This window comes from Numenius arquata, chromosome 3 (genome assembly GCF_964106895.1).
Source record: "Numenius arquata chromosome 3, bNumArq3.hap1.1, whole genome shotgun sequence".
Lineage (NCBI taxonomy): Eukaryota > Metazoa > Chordata > Aves > Charadriiformes > Scolopacidae > Numenius > Numenius arquata.
The window spans coordinates 29,668,503-29,696,367 of record NC_133578.1 but is presented as its reverse complement, the minus strand read 5'-3'; the positions used below and the strand labels follow the sequence as shown (position 1 = coordinate 29,696,367).

At 39.6% G+C, this 27,865-nt stretch overlaps 2 protein-coding genes across 2 annotated transcripts; one reads left to right on the top strand and one right to left on the bottom strand.

The window, feature by feature from the left end:
* Nucleotides 1-1,219: 1,219 nt before the first annotated feature.
* On the bottom strand, nt 1,220-15,047 carry FASTKD2 (FAST kinase domains 2). Its single transcript, XM_074145430.1, has 12 exons — nt 14,968-15,047; nt 13,507-14,295; nt 12,995-13,098; nt 11,377-11,485; nt 9,732-9,855; nt 6,679-6,818; nt 6,216-6,388; nt 5,664-5,827; nt 4,432-4,653; nt 3,435-3,519; nt 2,243-2,357; nt 1,220-1,771 (listed from the first exon to the last, which is right to left on the bottom strand). Exons 2-12 carry the CDS (start codon nt 14,185-14,187, stop codon nt 1,652-1,654), a joined length of 2,037 nt encoding a protein of 678 aa, XP_074001531.1. The 5' UTR covers nt 14,188-14,295; nt 14,968-15,047; the 3' UTR covers nt 1,220-1,651.
* A 51-nt stretch (nt 15,048-15,098) lies between these two features.
* Nucleotides 15,099-26,161, top strand: MDH1B (malate dehydrogenase 1B). Its single transcript, XM_074145444.1, has 10 exons — nt 15,099-15,148; nt 16,808-16,920; nt 17,889-18,023; nt 18,183-18,325; nt 19,007-19,509; nt 20,586-20,727; nt 21,700-21,863; nt 22,986-23,125; nt 23,599-23,683; nt 25,387-26,161. Exons 1-10 carry the CDS (start codon nt 15,127-15,129, stop codon nt 25,416-25,418), a joined length of 1,479 nt encoding a protein of 492 aa, XP_074001545.1. The 5' UTR covers nt 15,099-15,126; the 3' UTR covers nt 25,419-26,161.
* Nucleotides 26,162-27,865: the final 1,704 nt, after the last annotated feature.

Below are 27,865 nucleotides of genomic sequence, written 5' to 3'. Positions count from 1 at the left end.
CTGAGGACCTGACTGAAAAGCCTGAAGCATAGGAAGCAGTTTCCCAGCTCAGGTGAGAGCTGCAGCTGACACTGCATTAGCTTGGTTTGTAGGGCTTCAGCTTTGAACCGCACCAAATGCTTTCCCAAACACAGCTCTGAGCACCACCCGACTCTCCAGCACACAGCATTTTAGACCTCCTCCAGTGCAGGCTGGGACCATGAGTCAGTCGGGCAGCTCAGAACATCAGAATGGCTCTGACCAGTCTGCTTCACAGATGAATTTGTACAGACCTTAAAGTAGCAGATCCAAAAAGGTGGCACAACAAACGTCTCATCCAGTCAAGCAGATGAACTCTGTTCTGCTTGTTACATTTTACAGTTGCATCAAATCTGTTTTTCTGCATGCGCTGCATTTCAGAGACCGAAATGCAGAACAGCTCTCTCTGCTTTCTATGCCAGACTACTGTGACACTTCTTTGGTTGCCGTTTCCTTCATCTTTCTGCATGTTCCGCACGAAGTTGAGCAGTGACTTTTGTTTTAAGCACATTGTTTCTTTTCACCTTATCACTGTAATGCCTTTTTTATCTCATCACTGTAATACCTTAACCATGTGTCCACGCTGCTTCAAAAAGACAAAGAACATAACGCTTGAAGCTTATCAGGTGAAGCAAGAGCACCACCGTTAGGTAGCACACACTCACTGTAAAAGTATTGCTGTTTCCCTTCATGCCGGTAAGGCTTTGGCTACGATACAGCAAAGTTGTGACTGAAGATCTGATTATACCACAGAAACATGCAAGCTGGTGTTGGCAAATGTACGTATTTCGAGCACTGGAATGCTCTAAGTACTTCAGCAACTCCAGCACAAGAAATGGACTTTACTAGTAAATGTTAACCAAGAACGGAAAAAAGGTACCAGTTTGCTCCTTCAGCTCAAAGGCCAAAGCTGCTTTGCACTTCTAGGATTCTGCCAACATAACCGATTCCACCACTACGTAAGAGGCCAGTGGAGATGCCGTGTGTATGTAATGAACAAATCTGAGTATTGCAACACCTCTTTAAATAGTTGTGCAGGCACTATATCAGAAACAGAGAGCAAGAGTCAGTTTATAGATCCGTCAGACCTGTGTTCTTGTAGCGAGAAGCAAAAGGTTCAAAAGAAAAAGCATACAGCTAACGGAATCATTATTCGCTTGGACTTCTGAAAACTGGGTGATTGATTTATTCAGAAACTTTTCATGTAACTTTGGATCTTTTAATATACCTCAGGCTGAGTTATTTCCTGCTTTGCCATCTATAGTTCTGCACAGAGAACATGGTACCACTTGAAATAGTCACTTTCTTTCCCTGACCCAGCTCAAGAGAGAAATTTGACTCGGGGCATAGGGGAGGGGAAGCAAAATGAAGATAAAATGAAGCCATTTCAACAGTAACTGATGTCAGGATAATTTTTGGATTAATAAGTAGTTCCACTAAAGAAAACCCGCTCCCACTTCACAAAAGAAAACCCTCACTATCAGCAGACGTTGTTCACTTTACAAACTTTTCTCAATCTGTAATACTTTGGAGTAGGCAGTTGTGTATATAACTGCTTATCTCTTCCCTCAAAACTTTACATTAATTACAGAGGAAAAAGAGAGATCAGGAGACCCAAAATTTTTAGTTTATTTTAATTGCTATCCTGCACAGTCACTTCAGAAAAAGGGAAAGCATTTTCTGAATAAATTTTTTCTTTCAAAAACTCAACTGCATCTTCGTTTGTCATTTCCTGAAACTTCTTGTTCAGGACCTAGAAGAAAGGAGAAGCAAAGGATACTTAGTTCTATTGTCTTTAGCAAACTACCCTGTCTCGCAACCCAAGCACTCAGTGATGAGAAGGCCATAGGGAGTCACTGTATTTTGAAAACAAGTTGACTTCTATCATTCATTCTATAAAAATCAGGGAAATAAGTCAAAGTCACATAGGTTTTTTAGGTACAAAGCAATTCAATGGCTAGATTCTTTTATTTATTTATTTATTTTTGCTGAACTATGTTTATATTTATTTCATTGATGATGATAAGTGGTAGCTTGTCTTTTAGAGTTCCTTTCTCTTTTCTCCCTGGTGACACCAACACTGCCTTCTAAGTAGAGGTGATATATAATTACCACTCCAGAGAAGGCTCACTATTCCCTACAAGGTCTGTTCTACCAAACGAACATACTCATTACTCTGCTGGTAACAGGACTGAAACAGAGAGAATAACAGGACTCTTCTTACCAGAATCACATGATAGCCCAGTTTATTTAGATGCCGCTTCTTCACTGCCAGTTTCCCTTGGGGATGTGTTGTACCCAGACAGAAGGCAGACAGAGGAACAAAGAGAAAAGCCAATCTACAACCAAGAATAGTAGGGAAGACTCCATTGTATAAATGCAGAATAAACTTTTTTTTTTTTTGAGACAATGATTCAATTATGTCCTTTAACACTGCAGAATATATAACTGTCTTTCTGGCAGCCAAAAATATCAGAACTGCACAAATTTCATTATCATTTTCCTTCTCCAGACTTACTTAATTTGGACCCTCTCTTCTTCTGTGAGCTTCACACAAGTATCAGCATCTACCTAAATACCTAGAGCAAAATTAAGTCCTTAGATCTCCACTTCTCCCATAATGAGAAAGAAATAGATCATTCAGAATTACACATTATTTTGACAGCTTCTCTATTGACTTTGATCCTTTGCTAATATTCAAAATCAGTTACTTGCTGCCGTAAAAACCTACTTGGAAGGGTGAGGGAAGCTGAATGCCTTGGAAACCTAACAGTGAGCTTCTGTTACACAATTCACTAGCTCTCCTTTTCCCAAAACTCAAACTATACAAAATACATTGCTGTGCAGTGATCCAGCACACAAATGTTAAGTATTACTCAATTCTACTTAAGCATTACTTAAATGATATATGTCCCACTTCAGTTACTGAGAGGTCATTCTTCTATACAAGATTAAATTAATCACCTAAAATGTGGATATGATGATCCTTTTTATTCAAATTATATTTCAGCAGCTGAACTGATTGCCATAACATACCATTGAGATGCACATTTTAGAGACTTAAGAGAATAACACATAAATACTTGGAATTTTAAAAGCGTAATGTACCAGTTTTAGGGAAAGGATTTCAGTCATAGTTCAAAACCTGTATCCATTACAAGAGTATCAGATTACTGTGATGCTTTCTGCCTATTTCTGTGAAATGTTAAGTTTTAGCCTCTGTTAGAAGAAGGTACTGAGCTGGATTAATTATTGCTCTGAACTGGCATGGCAAATTTTGTGTATCTCAGTGAGCACAAATAACAAGTTAGTTATCTACTTTCCTTCTGCAAATCAGTGAACCAAAGAAGTAACTGCATGGAATATATACAAATAAAACTAGCCTACTAGAAAAAAAATGCAGTCAAAAAAGACACCTTTGAACACTTGAATCAACATGATCATCTGTTGCAGATATTGGGAGCACTTTCTTTCTGTCTGAATCCACTCTGATTTCAAAATCTGAAAACAAAACAACAAAACATTTAACACTACAAGAGGTTACAATTAATGTTCAAATTTTAATTGTTCAAATTGTTTTCAAATTAACGGTTCATTTGAAAAAGTTAACAGATACTGTCACTGCTCTGTTCCTAATTGCTGTTCTCTAATAACTTTAATTACTAATATATCTAATTACTGATGGCTTTTCCCTCCCTGCAACCAATATAAACAGCTATAGCTTGCACATCTCCAGGAAAAAAAAAAAATTTTTGGAAACTGTAGAGATAACTTTATGAGAGTGAAATCATAGTTTAAAGAAAATAGTCTTGATCACAGTCCATCATACCTACTCAGATTTTCGCGTAATCCTATTCCTCATTAGAAATATTTAGGAAGAAAATTATTATAAATGCAGAAAAATTGGTAACCTGGGTGGTTGGCAAAAAAAATAAGCAATATCAAATATAAAAGAAAACAAACGTTATGAAATGATTACAGAAGGTTATATCCAATTTCATAAATTAAACTAGAACCCAAACCTTAGACATAGCTTCAGAAAAAAAACAAGTCAGAGAACAAAAGAAGGCTGAATCACTAATGTGATTCCGTACTAACATGACAACTCTCTAAAACAGTTGGCCATATTGGATTTATGTACAACTAATATCTGCTTGCTGGTGCTTAACAAAAAGTCCAAAGCAGTTTTGTAAATAAGAGCAATGATAAAGTTTTAGTAAATTGACTTAAACAATTTAACAGAAGCATGCTAGAAGGTAGATTAACCAATCAAAGAGAACAATTGTTAAAGTACTGCGTCTTCTAAGCGTTACACTTAATCACTTGCACCCTACGCAAATTTGTTACCACCTTATTATCTTGGGGATTATAAATCTACATTAAATAGAATATGACAGTAATTTGGCTTCATACCAATATGATACTTATATGGCAGCTGAACATTTTGCCGAAACATGTTCTCATCTCCCAGAAGTTCTATGAGTGCCTCCTGAGCCTTTCTGAGATTAAGAGATATCAATGAGGAGGAATTCTCAGTCAGGACAAATGCAGGCTTTGCGAAGGAAGGGCTATCAAGTTCCACACATGCTTTCACAGAGCGAAGCATCACTTCCTTTTGTTCTTTGTGAAGATCATCTGAAAAAGTATACAAAAAATATTTCATCCTACGTATCTCACAGAATTTTTCATGTTATTATCATTTATAGTCTGTTCTGTCAGAGCAAATGAATTTCAATATAGGAATCAAAACCCAATTGTTTTTTCACTGAATATTATTGAGTATCTTCAATATATTGTTAAATATACACCATCAATCCATTAATTATAATATTAAAGTCTACAGCTGGGCCCTGCCTATTTATGCAGTCTTTCCCCTCTACTGTACACAGCTCTGTGAATGCTACCAGTTATCACAGGTGACTTAAGGAGAACATGGAATGGGAGAGAATGCATTAAAACCATTTCTAAAATCCAGACAACTAGAAGCTATTTATAAAACAAAGAAGAGATATCGGACTTGGCCATAATTTTGAAACTGTGCTTTAAGAGTACTAAGCTGCACAAACTCTAAGCAGTTACAGTTTTGTAACTTTCAGGTTCAGTCACAGCAGGCTCAACAGCAAGACACCGTGGTTTACTCTACATTGAATTTCTACTCTGCTGAACTACTCTACTGACTGTAGAGAATTGTAATGTGGAAACCAAAGTCTACTATAAGCCACTCCAAGGTCCTCATCATAACTCAGCAGTCAAAAAACCTTTTAACTCATGATTCCAGGTACTAAAGTTGATTTACAAAGGTTAAGACTTCCTGTGTTTTTAAAAATGCCTAAACATCTGTCTAAGCTAGAACCCCTAGCTGTCACACATTTCTACCACTTCACAAATCTCATATTCATGTCTCTCCACGTGCACACCTACTACTAAACTATTGCCACCATTGGGCCCAATACAATAATCCTCATGCTCTAGTGCAGAAACAGATCACTTAGATCACCATGACTATGCTAGCTTTGTCTTGAGGACTTCAAATGTAATATTAATCATGTTAGCATTCTTTGATTTCCAAACTTCTAACACAACAAATTATGTACAGACACAGACTATCCCTTTTAAAACACAAACATGAGAAAGTAAGGCCTGACCTGACAAGAGAAGTTCATCCCTGCTGTCCTTTTGCAGCAGCTCATCAAGTGCACGATGAGGAAGATATCCTAAGATGCAAAGTGAATACACTGCCTTCAGCAGCTCTGTGTTGGAAATCTGAGGGAGGTACTTATTCAAGCAGTTATGAAGAGTCTCAAAAAACCTTTTCCAAAAGCAGAAGAAAAGTATCTAAATACACAAATAAGGTTAAATAAAATACAGATTTCAAACAAAATTACAAGTTAAAATCTCTATTATCTTGTATAATCATATGTTGTGTAATCCAGCATTAGCTTTTGATTCCTCTTTGAGGACACAGCTCCCTATCAACAGATTTAGCAGCCTCGTCAGTCCAGAACCTAGTCGCTGTTTTCAATTACAAAGAAAAATTCCTATGTAGAAAAAATGTGAAAAGACACAGCGAATTTACCTTACAGATTACTAAAACAGGATTATGAACTCTTTCACAACTGAAATCAAATACTAGTTGCCATACATTACTCTTTAACGACTACATAACATATTATCAGGCATTCTAAATGAAAACCTACAGATGCTTTTGGCCTCTGGGAATATAGTTGAGTCGTGAATACACTCGGAGAACAATCAAAAGGTTTTTCAAGTTGAGGAATTCAGGGTCTTCTGTCACCTTCTCAGCAAAAATATCCATCAGCTCACTAGGCTGAAAGCCAAGTGTCTCAAAGGCAGAAAGAAAAAGCATCATCTAAAAGAAAAGATAGTTTTATAAGGTCAAGAAAGCCAGTAAAGTGGATCCTACCTGTTGATTTCATAAAAAGCATTTTTAATGAAAGCAAATTTTTCAAATCATAACACCCCCTTTATTTCTTATTTCTTTATTCATCAATAAACAGAAGAGCATTTAAAACAATTTAACTGTATCAACTTCATGAGATCGGTATTCCTAATAATAAAACACAAACACAAGGAAAGGTAAGATGGGAAGCACCTGATATTCTACTAGTACCACTACAAATTATTTAGTCTCAAACTCACCTGTCTTTTGTCCCAAAGGCAGGCAGTGGAATTAACATAGTCTGCTACTGCTGAAAACAGTTTAACATTACGGTACTGGAGACTGTAGCAAGCTTCCAGAATGAGAATAAAGTGCCGAAATGAAACATCATGGACATTCTCTGTAACAGAAGAGCAAAAAAGGACAAATGATACAAAGTAATGGGAAGTGTAGGTTGGAGATACTGTGGGATCAGTTTGGCTAAGTTTGGAGAAGGGGGGGAAAAGTTGCGTAAGAACTGTGGAACAGACCGAGACTAGCTAGGCAAAGTCAACTCAGCTAAAAGACATGAAGAAACGGAGGCAGAAGAAACCAAACTGAGTCAGGATCAAACTAGAAAGGATAAGTCAGCAGAAGGAGACAAATTAACAAAAGAAGCAAGAAGACTGTGTTCCCAGAACGTCTTGTGTTCCAGGATTCTTGATTTTCAGCACCTCCCTACACTCAGCATGGAAACCTTCAGGGTTATCCCCTTTAGTACTGAAGGAGCCTTTGGGCTGTCCACTTCACCATGTCAGCTGAGGAAGCAACAAAGAGCTGGATCTAAAGCTGCTGATTAATCAGATATCAGCACTTGATGAAATTTATGGGTTTTTTTCCCCATTTGGTTTTACAAAATGGCAAGAAACCATATATATGAATCTACGTCTAGAAAGCACTAAAGGCTGTCAAGCACTAAAGCATTAGTGCATGCCAAACTGGAAAACATGGAACCATGATGTAACCTCCTGGCATATCAGCGTAATGACACAGATTGAGTGCCAGATGACAAAAGACTTCTGCATGGGACTGCTACACAAGATGGACCTACTCCTGAGATGAAAAAGGTTAAGTACTGAAGGTTCTTTCTTGAACATCCCACTTTGATGCAATGACGGGCACACATGTCATAAGACAGTGACTGCAAGAGAAAAGAGCATAGTTACAGTAGGATCAGCACTAATCAAAACTAGACTTTATCTTTTGCTCTGCCAGAGGACTCAAGAGGATAGCAGGAAAATAACTGAATTTAACTCCTGAGTTGTGCTCAGTGATTTTTCAGGCTCAGCATAAAAACACTGTTACCTCATTTCTTGAAGTGCTGAGTGCCGACAACTGCAATGGAAGCCAATGAGAGCTGTGCATCAAATAAAGTGATTTGCAATGCTAAGTATTCTTAAAGAAAATAGGCTAACGAAATCTCGTATTACTGGACACTTTGACCTTAATCTCTCTCTTCTGCACAATTAGAAAATTAGTATCACCACTGGGTCACTCCCTTGCTGCTACAAAAATTAACTCAATAAGTATCTATGAAGGACACAGTTATTACAATTCTGGTCAGGTCCCCAGATACGGGAGAGGCGGCTACTTTCTTGAGAGCCCCAGCAACCAGCACAAGATCTGGAAAATCTGCTGGAGTATTCCTTTGCCCCATCGGTCCCAAAGCGTGCTCCTCCCTCCTCTTCCTATTCTATCTCCAGCCTCTGATGGGGGATCATATCTGTCCAGAAAATAATCACTCTGTCCCCAGAGCATCATTTGCATGATGTGCAGCGTGTAAGTCCTGAGAACATGCACTAAAAAAATCCAGAAAAAAGTACTGAGTAGCTGCTCGGTCTGTGTATACCACCTAGCTTGTGTACTGAGTGTGGTGAAAGTGCTATGGGAGAAGCCAGTATGCATAATTAAAGACCATGTCCTAACACATATGAACAACCAGGACAAATAAAGGCTGTGCAAGCAGTCAAACCACCCCTGGTTCATTTATGTTAAGAATGCTATTTTGCTGTCTTAATGGGTTTTTTAGACACAAATTCATAAGTATTTTAAGTGTGAATTAATACATACTGACCATGTACTTAAGAAATGTATTATAAAGGTATGAAGAATGGCAAAAGCATTAGTTTTTATTTAATTTTTTTCTGGCCTGCAACATGACCCAGTAGTGTGCCCAGGTGGCCAAGGCAGCCAAAAGCATCTTTGCATGTATCAGGAACAGCATGGTGAGTAGGACTAGGGACGTGATCGTCCCTCTGTACTCGGCACTGGTGAGGCCCCACCTCGAGTACTGTGTCCAGTTTTGGGCCCCTTAACACAGAAAAGACATTGAGGTGCTGGAGCGGGTCCAGAGAAGGGCAACGAAGCTGGTGAGGGTTCTGGAGAGTGAGTCGTATGAGGAAAGACTGGGATCGTTTAGCCTAGAGAAAAAGAGGCTGAGGGGAGACCTTATCGCTGTCTACAACTACCTGAAAGGAGGTTGTAGAGAAGCAGGGATTGGTCTCTTCTCCCAAGTCACAGGCGATAGGACAAGAGGAAATGGCCTCAAGTTGCGCCAGGGGAGGTTCAGATTGGATATTAGGAAAAATTTGTACACTAAAAGGGTTATTAAGCACTGGAATGGGCTGCCCAGGGAAGTGGCTGAGGCACCATCCCTGGAGGTTTTCAAAAGACGGGTTGAGATAGTGCTTAGAGACATAGTTTAGTAATGGGGGGGGGGGGGGGTTGTATGGTTTTCTTTTGGTTTTTTTTATCAGAGTTAGGTTGATGGTTGGACTAGATGATCTTAAAGGTCCCTTCCAACCTAGACGATTCTATGATTCTATGAGTTAGTTAAGCAGCACTCAATAATTAAATCCACTTAATCAGGAAAACACTACATTCCCTTTAGTTTATCAACAAATCACATCAAGTCACCAAACCATCCTGTAAGATGTCCAGTTCCAATTCAGATTTGTTTTAAAAGTTTATCTGAAATCTATTTTTTCTTGCTAGAATTTTTTTTCCTAAATTCTGCATACACAAAAATGCAAAGAAAAATATGTAATTTGGGTAAATGTTAAGAAGGGCAGAGAAGAAAAGAGCTATTTGCTTTCATTATTGATCAGTAATTTTCTGTCTTGCTGCTTGTCAAATGGCGCCACATTACTATAATATCCTGTAAAACAAAGATGTTTCTTGAGTTTTAAAGGAAATCAGAAAAGGGAGATGAGACAATAATTCGGAGGAATTTGATATAAGGAAGGGAAATTTAATAAACATATTTTTTTCTTACCCTGGATCTTTTTACTGCAGGCATTCAGGATTGGAACGGAACAATAATACATTGCATCCAGAGCCAAAAACATACGCAGAGCATTCGGGAAAGTCAGATGGTCTATCTCTTTCAAAACTGCCATCTAAAGTGAATCAGAGTTTATTAAATCCTTCATTCTTCAGGTATATTATCACTGCTTTCTGGTGAAGGCATTTTCACCACACCTTTCCCAAATTCCATAGCCTGTTCAGACTTATATGAAAGAAAAAGGAGCAACAAACAGCAAAAACATAAAGTAACTACTCTCAATTTCTTAATACGCAATTATAGCAGGTCAAGTGTTCTAGAGCTGTGTCACTATGCAAGTTCCCAGAAATTTGCTTTTATATGTTTTTTTTTAAAGAAAGAAGTCTCAGTAAAGCTCATTTCCAAATACTGTGAATATATATCTTCTACTAACTCTTAAAAACATAGCAGAAATTTAATTGGCACAGCTGACTTATTTAATAGTACCCCAATTACTGTTTTGGATGTGTGTGAAAGCTGTACGCCTTCAAGGTGATCCAACAGCACGCCGAGTGGCATACAGCTACAAATGTGGACTGAGGCACAAAGGTCAGCTCTGATGCCGTAAAAGAGACTTCATTTATTGAAGCAGTAATTAGATTGATATAAAAGACAGTAAAAATGAGACTACAAAGTATACTGGCTATTAAAATACAATATTCTTACTGCATGCATATCAAAGGTTAAATACAAAATGCATCTACAATATAAACGACACTTTATTAAAAATAGCACCCTGTAGGCTTAGAAAATTAAAAGCTCCCTTCAGTTAACAAGTGGAAATGTTACTTTCTTCTCAGTTCCACGTTCCACCATATCTTCAGTTTCTCACCATGTTGTAAAAAGTGGTACCTTGTCCAAGGTTTTACAATTTACTTACATCTAACACATTGCATGAGCCCCCTGCACTGCTCTATTCTTGCCCAGTTTCCCATCAGTGGTACCTTCCTTCACTTCCCCACGAATGCTATTACAAACTGACCTCAGAGCCCTTCAGCTATGCGATGAAAACACTAGCAGGCCCTGTTTGAAAGGTTTCAAAAAGTGTCTTTAAATCAGGGAACAAAACTCAGTATGTCCTGCCATAAAATCTACAGCCTGCTCCCAACCACTGTATTTCACAGGGGACCTTTCAGATGCACAGAAAGATAAGGCCATGAGGTAGGTGAGTTCTCCTGGCATCTCACTCCCATCGGTCCTCTAGCCCCGTACCATTATTGGACACAGCCCCATCACAGACTAGTTTTCTGTCATCTTGTCTTCCAGCCACAAGATGAGCAAGGGAATCAGGGACCAGCCTGCAAGTGCTTCTATGAAATACCATGTGACCAACCCAAATGAGGTGAGGGCAATGCTATTTTACTGCCTCAATTCCTTTTGTACCATCTCCATTGCTTTCTGCCCCCTTTCACAGTGGGATATTCCCAGCCTCCTATTTTAAGTTTTTCCTGCAGATATAGCTGGACTATGAAGCATATAGCAAACACAGTTAACCCTTCTATTACATTTTGAGTGTCTGGAAAGAACCGTAACAATTTATAAACAGTGCAAGAGCATGGGCTTTGTGCAAATAAAATGAGCCTCCAACTAAATTTACCTCTAATTTCTTTTTCAGAAAGACTGGAACATCTTTTCCCAAGCATTTCATCAGGTTTTGCAGTATAAAGATGTCTCTGATACTTGGAATGCGCTGCTCCACTAGTAATCTGATGAAGAAACACACACAAAGCCTTGAGCTAGAGAGAGTAACTGTTTAATAGAGCTTTCCCCATTTCAGCAGAAACAGGTAGGTAGCCCCGTTCTCCCTCACAGATGTACACCTGAGTTAAAGCTGTAATTCCCTTCTCCTCTCCCACCTCTTTTTTGCAAGGCTGGTATAACTCTACATGATGTAGCTGCAGCATAGATATTTAGCACATGGAAATAATTATATATGCTTTCTTAATGTTATCCTGATAGATGAGTGTTGTTGCTGATACATTAACAGCAGGGGCATCTGACCAGACTGCACACGTGACTGTGCAGACATGAGTGCTGTTAAGCCTCAAGGAATGAACACCCTTCTGCAGAAAAAAAATAAATAAATTGCACATTTGTATCATAGAATCATCTATGTGCAGGCAAGTTCTGAAACAGCCAGGAAACCTGGGGACAGACACTGATAATAACTTGGTGCAAGCGAGGAAAAAAATCAAACAAGCAGTGCTTTGGGCTGCAGGAACAGAAGGGGATATCATAACACAGAGGAATCACAAGCATAAGATGAAGGAGTTCTGCATTCCCAGTACCTCCTTTTCTGGCTCAGAGGGAGGTATTGTAATTGTTATGTCTGAATCACCCTTACATATACCTGCACAGCTACAAAAATAGGAAGTGTCACTTTCTTAGGCAGTGCACTGCTCTGAAATTCATCCCTGCAAATGCTTCCTGCAAACGGACATCAAGACAGAGAAAGAGCTGTAGGTGGATCTCCTGCTTTCTACTAAATTAAAAGAATTGTTTATCTGAGCTTCCAGGAGAACCTGGTTTTTGCATATCACTTCTCAAAGGGATCAGATCATCCTCCTTCTCAAAGCAGGACCTGACATAGGACCAAAAATCCTAATCCATGGCAAATTTTGTGACAGCCTCAGTACAAACAATCTCATTGGAGTGAGCAGATTGGTTATCCACATTAAATCTCATTGGCCCAGAAAAAATTACTACAGTAAAAGAAGTTATTCTGATACAGCACTACACAGAAGCCTTGCTGGATGCACAGATAAAGTCTAAACATGTCTTCATCTTAATTTTTACTTGCTAAATTAAAATAAAATATTCCCTGGCTGTTAAACAGCATTTTTCGTCATAACAAATCAAAATACTTCACAAAGGAAGCTAGTCTCATTACCTCCTTTCTACACAGGGATAAAACAGACGCATAGACATGCGAAGCGACTTGACCAACATCACAAAAAGCCCACAGTGGTGGAGCTGTGGTCAGAATATGAATCCCCCGCAGAGCAGCCTAGCACCCTCTGCCATCGGAAGCCTTTCTGCTTGAAACTGCAAAGACAATGCCAAAAATCACTGTCTTGTACAGCTATTATCTCATGTGATCATTTAAGTCCTAAAACCACAGTATGTCTTTTATGCCCAGACACTCTCTCCATGATTTCTACAATACATATATTCAAAAAACATTTAAATATAAACATGTGAAAGATTTTTCTCACTGTAATCCAGCTTGAAGAGCGCTCACATTCTTGTCTTTTTCCAGCTCTGCTAAAGTAGTCGCCAAAACTGAGATACATCGATTATCAAGTTGATTGAGCTTCTCCTGTTAAAGAGTTTCCACGTCAGATTACTTCAGACCAGTAAAAGTTTCAGAAAAGAAAAACTGACCACTCTTAATCTGTACTTGCCATCTTCTTTTTCTCCCAGAAGTCAATTCATAAGCTTTAATTCTGCAGTGACCTACAAGGTCTCATATCAGTCAAATTTAGTTTGAAAAGTGTAATGATTTTTGACATTTCTCTTCTCTTTTGAATCTGTCTGAAATCAGGCAGTGGTTTCAAAAATTAAGGAAATTAGAAGTACACACAAATTAATTATGGGAGCCCCGTTTCCATGGAATGTCAGACCGAAGCAGGGATGTAACCCAACTCTCTCTGATGTTGCACAGCCTCCCAGAATTAGCCCAGAGGTTTCAGCCCAAACTTAGGAAAAGAGGGATTTTGGTACTTACTTGGCACACCCTCACCAAAGTCTGGACTAGGAGAGTGTTCTGAGGAACACCCAGGTTCACCACGGCATGCAGACTGAAGACCAGGTCACCTCGTGTCATCCTTCTGGAGTCCCGCAGCAGCTGCTGACAAAGCTTGACAAAAGCTGGGTGCTCAAAGATCAGCTGCTTCTCATAACGCTGCTGGTCTTCGGACAGGTTTCTGAAGAGCTTCCATATCGTAGTTAAAGAATTTGTGAAGTGTTTGATGGAAGCAGCAGACTCTGTAGCCAAGTCCAGTACATCACTGGGGCAGGTACATTTCTGGAGACTATCAAAGAATGGTTCGCTACGATCCATTCCACGCTTTCCTCTGAAACTCCCAGAATCATCCAACTTTTCAAGTTCCAAGGAGCTGTGGGGAGCCTGTTCACTCACCAAAGCCTCTGTACCCTTCTCTGGTTGTATTTTAGCACCTGTGCTAAAAACATCTATTTTTTGAGACAGAAATCGAAGAGATGATCCATGCAGAGGAGAAATATTTAAAAATAATTTCCTGAAGTTCACATTTTCCAGGGGATCCCTGTATCTGCCAATCCATAATATGTGTTTTCTTGTTGTGGCTGAAGATTTGGGAGTAAGCACAGAATTACACCTATGCATGCACCTAACAGTATTTAATAAATAACTTATTTTATTATTCATTTTTGCTAATGTCTCATGAGTAGATTTGAAATGCCAACTCCAAGTAAGGGATCCGATGAAATTCTACCAGTGGAAACAGTCCTGGATGAACTGCTTAAGATCACTTATCTGTAAAAACAATTGAAAATTATGGATTAGTGACCAGACTTTCAGTTCCTGAAGTTTCAATTTCTGTATCTATGTACATCTTCTACAGGAGAGAGAGAAAAAAAAAAAAGGGAAAAAGATCCATGGAAAATTATTTGCAGAGAGCCTTTTACTGGGTGTTCTACGGTTTAGTGAAAGCTCTCAACACGAGGCTAACTCATACTGGGTGTCAACTCTTTTTCCTCTTTGCCGTTTTAACCAAAATCTATGCCGGGAGGGTGAGTCTGTTCCTAACGGCCGTTTCTCCAAGCAGACCCGTCTCCTGGCGGGGCTCTGGTGGGAGCCAGCCTCCGGCGCCGGCTCACAGAACCCTGCCCCGCCACACAATCTGTCCTGGCCTCCCTGCCGCCACCCCCCGGGGCCGCGGCACCCGGCGGGGCAATGCCTCCCGGTTTCGGCTTCGCTTTCTGCAGGCGCTGGGAACGCCGCCCGGCCGGGTGCGGTACCAGCGGCGCAGGCCCGCCGTCCGGCGCCAAGGGGACAACGAGCCTTACGGCGATTTCGCTCGATACACCCGGGCCCAACAGCGGTGGATCCCGCCAGACCGTGCCGTGCCGCGCCGCGCTGTGTCATGCCGGGACGGACGGGCGGGTGGGTGGCGCGCCGGCTCCCCCGCCGCCCGGTAGCCGTTACCTCGCACGCGACGGCGCCATGACACCGCGGGTCCCGTCCCCCACTCTCCGCGCGCTCTCGGCAGGCCTCGCGAGAGGGACGGGGCGGGCCGAGGGACAAACCGCCTCCGCGGCGCGTTGCTGCGCGACGCCGGAGCGACCGTTGGAGGGTGCCGCGCGCATGGCCAAGCTGGTGGTGGCGGGTGAGGCGCGGCGGCGGGTGTTCGTCTCTGCGGGCTTCGAAGCTTCCCGTTCTTTCTGCCTCCCTAGAGAGCGGTGTCTGTACGGAAACCTGCCTCAGCCGGTTCCGAGTCAGCCTGCTCCCCTTCTTAGCCCGGCGGTGAGGCTTCTGCCGCTCTCTGCTGCCGTTGTGCCGCCCGCCCCCCCCCCGCTGGCCGCCTCAGCGCTGGCTGAGGAGACTGCTTCACCTCCGAAATTATCCTTTCTTTGCGCCTCATATGCTTGTCCTGTTACTTTCTGGGAACTTTCTGGGAACTTTCTGCTGGTTACATAAGACCAGGGGTCAATACTTGGTCCAGTTTTGTTCAACATATTCATCAATGACCTGGAAGAGGGGACAGAGTGTATCCTCAGCAAGTTTGCTGATGATACCAAACTGGGAGGGCTGGACGACACTCCAGAGGGCTGTGCCGCCATCCAGTGTGACCTGAACAGGCTGGAGAGCTGGGCAGAGAGGAACCTAATGAGGTTCAACAAGGGCAAGTGTAGGGTCCTGCACCTGGGGAGAAAGAATGCCAGACACCAATATAGATTAGGGGTGGACCTGCTTTCCAGTGCTTTGCACTTCTAAGGAGAAGGATCTGGGAGTCCTGGTGGATAGTAAACTATCCATGAGCCAGCAATGTGCCCTTGTCGCCAAGAGGGCCAGTGGAATCCTGGGCTGCATAGGGAAGAGTGTGGCTAGTAGGTCGAGAGAGGTCATTCTCCCCCTCTACTCTGCACTGGTGAGGCCACAACTAGAATACTGCATCCAGTTCTGGGCTCCCCAATTCAAGAGAGACAGGGAACTACTGGAGAGAGTCCAGCGTAGGGCAACTAAGATGATTGAGGGATTAGAGCATCTCCCTTATGAAGAAAGGCTGAGAGAGCTGGGACTCTAGCCTGGAGAAGAGAAGGCTGAGGGGAGACCTTATTAATGCTTATAAGTATCTAAAGGGTGGGTTGAAGGAGGATGGAGCCAGACTCTTTTCAGTGGTTCCCAGTGACAGGACAAGGGGCAACGGGCACAAGCTGGAACATAGGAAGTTCCATTCAAATATGAGGAGAAACTTCTTTACGGTGAGGGTGACAGAGCACTGGAACAGGCTGCCCAGGGAGGTTGTGGAGTCCCCTTCTCTGGAGATTTTCAAGACCCGCCTGGATGCAATCCTGAGTAATGTGCTCTAGGCAATTCTGCTTTAGCAGGGGAGTTGGACTAGGTGATCTCTAGAGGTCCCTTCCAACTCTGACAATTCCGTGATTCCATGATATCATGACTCTCTTTTAACTGGAGCAATTGCTTTCTGTTATTCCCCCATTTTGCACACACTGATAGATGAGTAAGTTGTGAAGCACCTTGTAATTATGCATTGAGAGGAAATAATAGGAATGTTTATAGCTGTAATATTTAAGTGTTATCAAATGTGAAAAAGTATTATAACCTTTTGTTGGGGATGTTTACATTAGCAGTGGCTTCATGACATTTGTGAAAGGAATGGATGGGAACACAGAGAGTCTCCTATCATTTGGAGAGAACTGTTGCAACGGTTAATTGGAACAAGTGAAAAACATTTGGCCTGTTAAGCCCTTATCAGTCAATGTCACAAAATCTGCCATTTGTGGTGGTGTTGCTCTGTTCACAGGTAAGGCAAACTGCCCTTACTATGCCAAAGCTGAACTCCTGGCTGACTATCTCCAGGCTAACTTGCCAGACTTCAGGGTTCACAAGATCACTCAGCACCCTGACAAATGGGAGGTAAGGAATCATAAGTCAAGTCATTGGCAGATGCCCTGGAAAGGTGCTCTACATGCTCTAGAAAGCAACAAATGTGATTATCTATAGTATGTGTCATCTTCTGTGTTTCAGTTTTGGTATGTGAGTAGTGGTGCTGCAGAAGCAGCTTTGGCTACACGAGCCAGCCAGAGGAGAGGTTTGAGTGTTGTGAGAGACTGGCATTCTCGTGAATCTTACCACAGAAGATGGGCACAATATGTGGGCCAGCCTAAAGCTGGGTTTTGTCAGTAAGAAGTTCAAGTTTATTAATTTTTTACTACGTATAAATGGCTGCTCAGCCTGTAAATCATTTGCACACTGTGATTGCATATGCCTTCAGAGTTCTTACTTGTCAAGAACATTTCTGGCAATCAGGGGCTTTGAATTACACCATAAGTATGAAATTAAATCTCACATATTTGTTTACAATGTGGATGGGCCTTTCTGAGTACTTTTGCTGTAGACGTTGCCATGTCTACACTGTAGTCTCTATGAGGAACTGAAAAACTGCAGTGTTACTTCATGAGATAGACAGTACTATGATGTTTATTACTGCTTATATTTTGTTTGACACCTCAACCAAGTAACTAGAACCATTAAGTCAACAGCAATTAACCTTTGCAGCTTACCTTCTGCGGATAAATAGGAATCCTCAGATTACTCACTGCTTCACAACATGACTATCTTCAGCACCACTAAGAGAACTGAGCAAAATTACAGCAATAAAAGCAAGAAGACCTTTTGCACCTTTGCTGAAGTATCACAGTATATCACCATGCCTTGCTTTCTGTTATTCCCCCATTTTGCACACACTGATAGATGAGTAAGTTGTGAAGCACCTTGTAATTATGCATTGAGAAGAAATAATAGGAATGTTTATAGCTGTAATATTTAAGTGTTATCAAATGTGAAAAAGTATTATAACCTTTTGTTGGGGATGTTTACATTAGCAGTGGCTTCATGACATTTGTGAAAGGAATGGATGGGAACACAAAGAGTCTCCTATCATTTGGAGAGAATTGTTGGACCGTGGAGGGAAGGGCCTGCTTCTGGGAGGAGTTAATGATTTTCTGGAATATGCTCAGGTAATGAGTTGACTCTAATACTATAAGTCCATATTTTATGTTTTCTTATAATGTTGTTCTTTATTCCTCCTTCAGATGTAAAGTAAAGCTATCCTTTCCAATGTTACCTTGGTGTGTTTGGGTTGTCACTTGATTAGAGATCATCCTTTTTGTTCTTAGCAGTATTACGGCATCACCTCAATGATGTTGAGTGAGGAAATGGTAGACGTTGCTGAGGAGAACCTGCAGGCGTATATTGAAATTGAAAAAGAGGAGGAAGAGATTAAAGGTCTTATCAAGCCTTTGCAGATCTGGATCACTAGGTGAGAGTAAAAAGTATATGAAGTTTCACTCAACTTCAGAAGAATGCACTTTTTCCTATTGCATATAACAGGTGTAACCATCTGAAGCTATACATGAATCCCTGTAATTTGCTCATTTGAATTAAGTTCTGCACCTGTCACTATGAGCATTCAGTATATAATTTAGAAATTATTTCTACTTTTGGTACATTTTGCACCAATTTAAGTGAGGGATGTGAACAGGGAACATTTAGACAGCAAACATTTCACCTTAGGGGAAAGCAAGTATTTACAAAATAAGCTAGGAATTTTGTAGTGCAACTATCTTGCATTAAATGTTTCTGGAAATACTTAAATAAGTAAAGAGTTTCTTGCAGTTCTAGCTTTAGAAATTTTTTTATTTCTGGTAGTCATAACAGAGCACCTTAAAAAAAATTGTGGTTCTTTAAAGGCACCAATTTTTAAGTGACAGTATCAACTGAAACATAGAGGATGGAAAAACTTTCAAATGAAAGGAAGACCCAACTGTTTTAATTTTTAACCTGTTGAAATGGCAGAAAGAGCAATAAAGGACCTAAGCTAATGGTCTATTTAAACATAATCAAATACAAAAGAAAGGTCTTTGTGTGTATTTATATAATACTTCCAAACAAGCAGTGGTTAGCCATTAACTGCAATTTTTCTGTACCCTTTTCTTATCAGTGCATCAGCTCCAACCTGTTATCAGCTGATCCCTCTGTTGGCAAATGGAGAAGTGTTTGGGATGACCACAGAAATCAGTATCCATTTGCTTGACACTGACCAGTTTAAGGAAGTTCTTTCTGGTATTGTAATGGAAGCTGAAGACATGGCGTTCCCACTCCTCCGCAGTATTTCAGTGCACACTGAAATAGATGAGGCTTTTATTCAAGCCGATATTGTCATTGTTCTTGATGATGTCCTCTTAAACCATGAAGTCCAGTCCCTTGAGAACTACATCAGAGAAGTGAGTGACATCTGTCAAGTGTATGCTCCCCTGATTGAGAAGAATGCCAAGAGTGAGGTCAGAGTAATTTCATCAGGAAAAACCTTCATAAACCTTAAGGCGATGATGATTATGACATACGGCCCGTCCATTAAGGCTGAAAATGTCATTGCTGTTGCGACATCCTGGGAAAGTGCAGCTAAAGCCACACTGGCCAGGAAGCTGAATATGAACGCAACAGGTGAATATTTGTGTTCTGGTAGCATTTGAGGAATTCAGTGGATGGACGCCTTTGAGAGTACATATTTCACTGCAGAACATAGTTGATGTGCGTGCAGAAATGCAAGCACAACAGTGCACCCACTGAATTGCGTGGCTGTACAGAATGCCAGGGTGTGACTAGCAGGTGCTACTCTTCTCTGTGCTAACCGCTATCTGGATCTGTGCCTGATGCCATGAATGTCAATTGTTTTGCTAACTCTTGGACGCAGCCCTGCTATTCTGGTATGTATTTCATGCTGGAAATACACTAAGAAGGACTGAGCTGAATTGTGAACTAGGACTTCAAGGTTGCATTTGCACTCTACTGTGCATTGTTATTTTGGAGACACACAAACTAGCTGTGAATAAACATGCCAATATACTGCTGTGCAGATAAAGAGAGTATAGTAGAACTGTGTTGTAGTATTATTTCTGGGTTAATTAGCTTGCTTTCTCAGGTCAGTTGTTATAGCTTGGTTATATTTGCATGGTTCTGTACTGCATAGCAAAGGTGTGCTCCAACAGCCTGCTCAGCGTCAGAATTCTGTCAGTGTTGCAGGGGTAGAAACTGGTCATCAATTACAAGTCTAGACATTTTGGAGCCTAATAAAATAGAAAAGTAAGTTAATAGGCCAAACACCCTATCAGCAGGTTATTTGAGAAATTCCTTTTGCACCAAAGCAGTTAGGGGTTTTTTTAAACATTTTTTTTACTGTTAGGCATTCTATATTTGCATGTGCAGGATTTTAAAAGGAACATTGCTGTATATTTGCAATATGATTTTTTCTGACAGATAAGTATTTACTAGGTTTTGTCTAGTATGTACAATAACATGATATAAATTAAAATTCCTTTTTCAACTTGTGATGAAGTTTCATGTGTTATGGAAAACCTTGTTGCATTTTTCAGATCAAATAATTTTTGCTATCAAGGCAGGATACTGAGTTGAAGAATAATTAATCTTGAAAGGGACTTCTGAAGGTCATCTAGTCCAGCCTACGCTCTGAAAGTATTTGTCTGTCTCTTCATTAATCTATGTATTTTCCTCTGTTACAGGAGTTAAAGATGTGATTGTTTGGGGCAATATTACTGGCTGTAACTACATTGATTTGTCACATGCAAAACTTTATGGATATGACTGTGCTATTTGGGGCCCAGCTAATTTTCCACGTCCTGTGTTGAATATGATTTATGATAGGTACGGTAGAGATTTATATTTTTTTTCAAGTAAAACTAAATAACTGCTTTTAATCCATGTTTATCTGAACTGTTTAATAAATGCCAAGAAAGGTTTTGTTTTCAGGATTTGTCTTTATTGACTAGCGCTGTGCATAAAGGAAAGTTCAAGTTGAAGCACTCAGTCTGCAAAAGAAGTTGAGTAACTCCTAGTGCTATACATAGTTCTGACTCTCCTGCCAACTTTGCATATAACTGTATTTTCCTACATATTAAGTGTCTTTCTCTTCTATCATATCATGAGCAGCCTATAAAAAGTAATGGAAGTCCAGATAGTGACTTAGATGTCTAGTATGCATGAAGAAACTTTGAAATAATACTAAACATATATCTGCATCTTGAAGTACCTGAATTCCATTGAACATCCAGCCAGAGCACACTAATGTTGTCAGTTTCCCAAACCAGACAATTTGTTAACATATATAAAAAGGCTACCTGGCAGCTGGATAGCTTCTTGCGAAAAGAGAAGCATCAGAGAAAGGATGGGTGCGGGGAGAGGGTAGCAGATGTGATGTACACTCAGGCCTGGCTATATGGAGCTCCCACTCTGGTCTAAACCTGGCGTTTATTGGACAGCAGACATTTCTTTTGTTCTATACTTGTACTGTGCCTAGCACAGGGGGTTTATGGTTTATGACTGGGTTCTTACATAAGATGGTAATACATAATCATCATCATCGTTATCATCATAGAGGTTATAACTTGAGTAAGTGACCTAACTTTCATAGTTAATTAGTGCTTCTTCTTACCGTTTGAGCTACTTTTTGTTAGACTCTATTTTTTTCTGTCTTTAAGTGCCTTGCCTTCAGCAGTGAAATTTGAATAAAAGTTTTGACTATTTTCTTCCTTCAGGTTTACTTCCTTTTTCCTCTAGAAAGCTACTCTTCCTTCAGTCATCTTAGTGGGTTTTTTTCCCCCCTTTTTTTATTGGTAGTGAATGGATCCATTCAGAATTTCTATCTGAACAGAATTCACTGAGTTCCAGGGTCAGTAATTGTGTGGGAATGTTACCTGCTCATGCGGTAGCCACTGTACTGAGATACTGGTATCATGGCTCTCCTCCTGGGGAGATCGTTTCTGTGGGAGTACTTACTGAAGGTAAATCTACTTTTGCTTCACATATTCTCTTGTAGCTTTCCCCAGTATGTATAATGATATTTTTAATCAAGATTTTTAATGTAATAGAAACTTGTAAAACAAATTATGATATAATGAGAGGCTGAGAGTTTGTTTCAGCATAAGAACCTCCAAATGTAAGCGATTTTGCTCTCCAGAGCATTTGATACTCACTTCTTACAAGCACCTCTTAGATTTATAGTCTTGTTGCAGATTGTCTCTTAGTCTCCTAGTTTAAATGCTTTTCTGCTGTATGCATTTTGCGCAAGGACTCTTTATAAGAAGCATGTTCTTGTGTATTTATGTGGACCAATAAATGGAAAGTTTCACAACAGCCATTTAACCCTTGCATGAAATAAAAAATTTAAGTTTATCCCCTTTTTAAGATGTAAAATTGTTACAGCATTTGTGTTACAGCACAGAAAGACATGGACCTCTTGGAGCAGGGCCAGAGAAGGGCCACAAAAATGATCAGAGGGCTGGAGCACCTCTCCTGTGAGGACAGGCTGAAAGAGTTGGGGTTGTTCAGCCTGGAGAAGAGAAGGCTCCAGGGAGACCTTATTGCAGCCTTTCAGTACTTAAAGTGGGCTTATAAGAAACAGACTTTTTAGTAGGGCCTGTTACAATAGGACAAGGAGCAATGGTTTTAAGCTGAAAGAGGATAGATTTAGACTAGATATAAGGAAGAAATTTTTGATGATGAGGGTGGTAAAACACTGGAACACGTTGGCCAGAGAGGTGGTTGACACTCCATCCTTGGAAACATTCAAGGTCAAGTTGGATGGGGCTCTGAATAACCTGATCTAGTTGAAGATGCCCCTGCTCATTGCAGGGGGGGTTGGACTGCAGGGGGGGCACCTTTAAAGGTCCCTTCCAACCCAAACTATTCTATGATTCACATACATCTAACTAAAATACAAAGTTACAGTAAAAGGGGAACTCTTTAGTCTTTGAACTGCACATTGAAAAAGGCAGTCTCCGTTTATACTAAGATCTTACAGTTGCAGACTTTTGTAAGTCTGTAGGACTTAATCTCGACAGTGGTGAGGATGTGTTTTTTAATCAGAAATAATACATTTGGGTCATTTTCCCCCTCTTCTTCAGGTCAATTTTGTGTTCCTGAAGGAATTGTCTTCTCTATGCCAGTGAGGTTCCAGAATGGTAACTGGAAAGTCGTGACAGAATTAGAAATCAGTGAAACAACCCAAGAAGTTCTGGGACGTTTAGCCCATGAGCTGGTTCAGGTGATGATTTCTTGTATCTACTAGCATGCCCATTCTGCCACCTATGGGTAGGTTGCAACATAACTTTCCAAATGTTAGGCATACAAACTTCACACATGCACTTATGTGTGATAAATACCAGGTATTTATAAGTGTTAGGTAGTATTCATATATTGAAATGAACAGATGACTGTTCTATTGCCCAAAAAGGAGATTATAAAAAAAGTTTACCTATGAAAGTGTAGAATTTGCACCCCTAAGTTCTGCAGGCTTTGTGCAAAACATAAATACTTGTTTTAATTTATTTTTTCTACAATCTATACTAATGATGTCGATTTTGCTTGTGTGGTATTCAGAGTAGTTCTATGCCAGGAGACATATCTTTTGTGATCCTTATGGCTATGACTTTGTATGAATGAAGGCCAGATTTTACTAGGATTAGTGGATGAAAAAAATGGGTGATATTAAAACTACTTTTTTTTTTTTCCATTCAGGAAAAGCTCATTGCACTAAAGGAAATTAATGAAATGCATCCTTATGGAGCTGATAAAATCACCAGTGAAAATTATTTGTGTCAAGGTGGGATTTTCTCCCCATAAAAGACGAGATCAAGTTTTAAGTGAGAATTTAAGTAATGGATTCTTATGTTATGTCCCTTTTGTTTAAAATGGATATAAAATCATTCAGGAAGGAATATAAATAACAAGTGCTTGTCTGATGTATCCTGACCATGCCTGGGGCATGGTGACAGGAAGGGCAAGCCTGCATGGTAGCAACCTTGTTTTGATAAGGTTTTTTTGTGTCATTCACAGATCATGAATATAAAAGCTGAGCATAAATAATACATTTAGCATGACACATTTTAGCTTTGGTTATTAGTAAATATAAAATTGTTTTAACCCAAGTAACTATTATTAGAAAAGCACTTTCACCATATGTCCTACTATATGTTTTTGAAGCTATTCTTTACTATACTTTACTATTCTTTACTATACTTTACTACTCTTTACTATCTAGAAATAATGAGCTGAGTTTCTAACAGATAAAAAAATAATGTAAATTGGAAGTCAAACATCTCATTTTTCCGTTACAGTACCAAACAGTTCATTCAGTATCTTTAGCCTATAAGCCAGTCAGAAGAAGAAAAGTTTGAGACACCTAAAGACAGTAGGCTAAAAAAGAGATATTCCTACTTTCTATAGAGAAGGTAATCTCAGTAAGTAGCAGCTACATCTGCCGTCTTCCAGATGACAGATCTTCTAGAGATCCCTACATTATAAATTATTAAGCCATTTTGCTTTGTTTGTTAATGACACACAAAGTTTATCATGACTTGATTTTTTTTAAAATACACAACAATATGAGAAATTTCAACTAAAAAATTCCAATATTGCTTCCTAATATTTAGAAGCATGTGGGAATGCTGTAGGCTACATGATACTACCATGGCAAAACTCCCCTGAATCCACAATCTACTTTTCCCATGCAGAATAAACCCCGCACAACTTCTGCCAAATCTTTCTGTGCTGCTTTTCCTACCTATTTTACTTTTCAAGTTCTCTGTCATTTTAGGATTGTGTAAGGGAAAGAAGAATTATTCGTCAAAATAAGAACAGTTGAACTTTAAAGTGTGCTTTATTTTTGTTTCTCACATTTTCTCTATTCTCAGGTTCTGAAATCTCTGCACTTTCCCAATGCTCTAGCCATTTCTTTCTACTTTTAGGTCCTAACTTTTCCCTAGTTAGTTTTCTTTCTTTCTTTTCAAATTATTTCCAATACCTTTGTATCAGCACTTACCATAATATGAGCTGTTCTTCGGCATTAAGGGCAGGCTGAAGAGTGGGGAAGCTATTTGGAGCTTGATGCCCAGGGCCTTTCATGAGCACATAAGCTTTTTGGTTATCCATGTTTGTTTCTCAGGAGAGGAGTACGGACATAATAAGATTTTCTTGATAAATGCAGAGTTTAATTATTCCACTAATCATGACCTTGATTAACCCAGACAGGAGATTCCCAATTAGATAGGAGTGTCCTTCCTCGTCTGCTCTGTACTTGTATGGCACTGCTTCTCTGTAGAGCTGTCCCATTCCTCTTGTAGCTGCTTAAAACACTAAGGCCTTTCTACTGCCAGTAGCTGACTGCTTAGTTGTGGCCTCTTCTTGTGACATTAATATCAAGTGCTGTACTATTCAAAGATTACCCAAGTGCCCTGTTTATCTCCTTGCATGTGTAAGTATTTTAGGAGGTTGGCAAAAATATATACTCTTTTTCTTTTTTTACAGAGATGGAAACCTTACCTACTGGCTCACTTTAGCCAGAATTGTCTGGAGGAGAAAATGCTGAAAATTCTCATACTAAAATATTGTTTCCATTGCTCCAAAAAGCAAACTACAAAGAAAGGCTAAACATTATCATAGCTTTTGCAGTATCTTCTTCATCAAAAACTTGGAAATCTGTAGGTAGAAAAATACTTCAAAAGTAGTGTGAATATAAAATTCTTAATCTGGAGACCAAAGCAAAATTCTTGTTGACTTTAGTGAGTCTGAGATTTCATTAACATCCAACAACTTATTTCGTCAGACCAATAAACTGTTTCAAAAACACCTTTTAATATCTAAAGCATTCATATTAAGACAATTTTGAGCAAGAATGTCATGCATAGAGTAGCAGTTTTATAACTCCAAGTTCCTGTTTCAGATTTAATGAAGAACAGTACTTGTGTAAGAATGTGTATTCTTAGGCAAAATTGATTTTTTAACACAAAAAATTAACTGCATGCATTTCCTTGGTGACAAGATCATTTTTGTCTCCATGTTTTTCATTGATTACATGAGTTTCATAGGGACTACTCTCATGTTTTAAGTCAAATGTGCAATTAATTAAGTTCTTGTCTAAAAAGGGTTGTTGAGGAACCATTTTCACTTGCATGTCCTTGGTGTCTTAAAAGATGGATACTGTGTTAAAAGATTGTATTATTATAAATATTATTGTACTTGCTAATTTTTTATCAGATATTTGTTTAAAGCAAAATAAAAAGTTTCCTGTTCTTTGAATCAGATACATATAGTTGGAATAAATTCATTATTTCTGCTCAAGTGGAGGTTCAAACTCTGAACAGGGGTAGACAATTTCTTACATGAGGAAACCAAGAGGAGTTTATTTGTTATTTATCAGCTGATGTGAACAGAATGAGGAGGGGTGTCTCACTGGTCTTAGAAAGAGGAGCTCAGAAAGCTGGCGTATCACAAGGGAGTTGGAAGAGTGTAGTTTCTTACATGAAATGTATATAGGAGAAGCATCATTTACAGGAACTGAGATATCGTTACAAGTATCTTCATGGAAGAGTTGACGTGGGAGTTGTAGAGGCAGGTGTTGAAAAATGTCTTGAAGAAAGTGGTTGGGAATCATTCATTTCATGAGGAAGTGGTCTCCAGGGAATTAGTTTCTAGTAGTGTATGCACAGAAAATTGGCCAAGTCTCTGAGAAGCATCTGGAGGCAGATGTCTCAGGAGAGCATAGCAGGGAAGGATGCTACCAGTAGTCTTTACAAACTACCTAGTTTGTTCCATAGCTCCTTCTCCAAGACAGGGGAGGAAAAGTTGGCTTCCCTAATGTGTGTTTACATTAGGTTTTTTCTATATGGAATATGATTTGTCAGTCTTTTACTCTTTGAATTTTTTTATTCTACCTGTGGAGGTAGTTGTTCCAACAGATTGCAATTCAAGCACCAACACTGCACAGCTGTTAAGGAGAAGGAAATTAATTATTTTTGCTGGCTTACCAGACTTCTGAGGCACTACCTGAAAACTAGAGGCAAAGAATTGCTTCTTAGGAGTTGGGAGGAGAAAGGCAAAACAAATGTCTTGGATGTCTCTTGTATTCTAAATTATTCTAATTAGATTTGGCTAGTGGCCTGCACGGAAATTCAGATCTTTCCTCATGGAAGCATAGTAGAATGGAAACTAAAGTTTCTTTTCCTGGCTTTTGCTTAGGAGAGAAAGAAAGAATAAAAATTATAGGAAAGTTAAAATATGATAACATATTCATACAGTTGTAACACAGTGATAGACTTAGTCATCGCTAATTTTGGGTTTTCTGTAAGTAATAAGTAATTTCTGGTACACATTTTCTCACAAGTGTCTGAGTAATGCTATGTACACAGGATATTCATAGCATTGGTGAATCCTACTACCTGGGTGTTAGAGTAACTGTGGAAAAAAATATGGAAAAGGTCTTTAAGGTAAATGTATGTGTCTTACAAATGTTATATATATTCTGCATAAACCCTTGCCTTTGGGTGTACTGAAGAGTGCATAAGCATTCTGGTTGAGCTGAACAATTCTTGTTCTAGGACATTACCACTAGGACTTACTATTTTTCCCCTTTGTGTAGTTGCAGCAACTGCTTGTTACAGCACACTGTGCTTTCTGCGTTATTGTGCCAGCTTCCACCTCATTTTCAGTCTCTATAGCAACACTGTTTCTCAGCAACTCGGGGATGTATAGTAAAGGCCCCTCAATTTAGAAATAGTGCACTCCAACCATAAGAAAAAAATGTTTTGAAACAAAGATCAAAGAAGTTTTACCTTTAATAATTCAGGATATTTATTACTAATTAATTAGTGTTCTCTGTTTTGACTACTTAGACAATTACCTGATACTTTGATCTGGGCCTTTGCCAGGCATTTGTTGTGAACAGCATTCATTTAAAAGCAAAACCTTTGGAACTGGGTCTCGAAGTCAACTTTTAAGTGCTATAAAA

Bases quoted from the DNA above. Each gene is read 5' to 3' on its own strand.
- MDH1B (XM_074145444.1), top strand. From the start codon at position 15,127: ATGGCCAAGCTGGTGGTGGCGG. The intron at 18,326-19,006 runs GTGAGAGTAAAA...TTTTCTTATCAG, and splicing joins TTGCAGATCTGGATCACTAG to TGCATCAGCTCCAACCTGTT. The intron at 23,126-23,598 runs GTGATGATTTCT...TTTTCCATTCAG, and splicing joins TAGCCCATGAGCTGGTTCAG to GAAAAGCTCATTGCACTAAA.
- FASTKD2 (XM_074145430.1), bottom strand. From the start codon at position 14,187: ATGAATAATAAAATAAGTTATTTATTAAATACTGTTAGGTGCATGCAT. The intron at 9,856-11,376 runs GTAAATTTAGTT...GATTCACTTTAG, and splicing joins TTCTGAAAAAGAAATTAGAG to ATGGCAGTTTTGAAAGAGAT. The intron at 2,358-3,434 runs GTGTCTTTTTTG...TCTTGGTTGTAG, and splicing joins GTTGATTCAAGTGTTCAAAG to ATTGGCTTTTCTCTTTGTTC.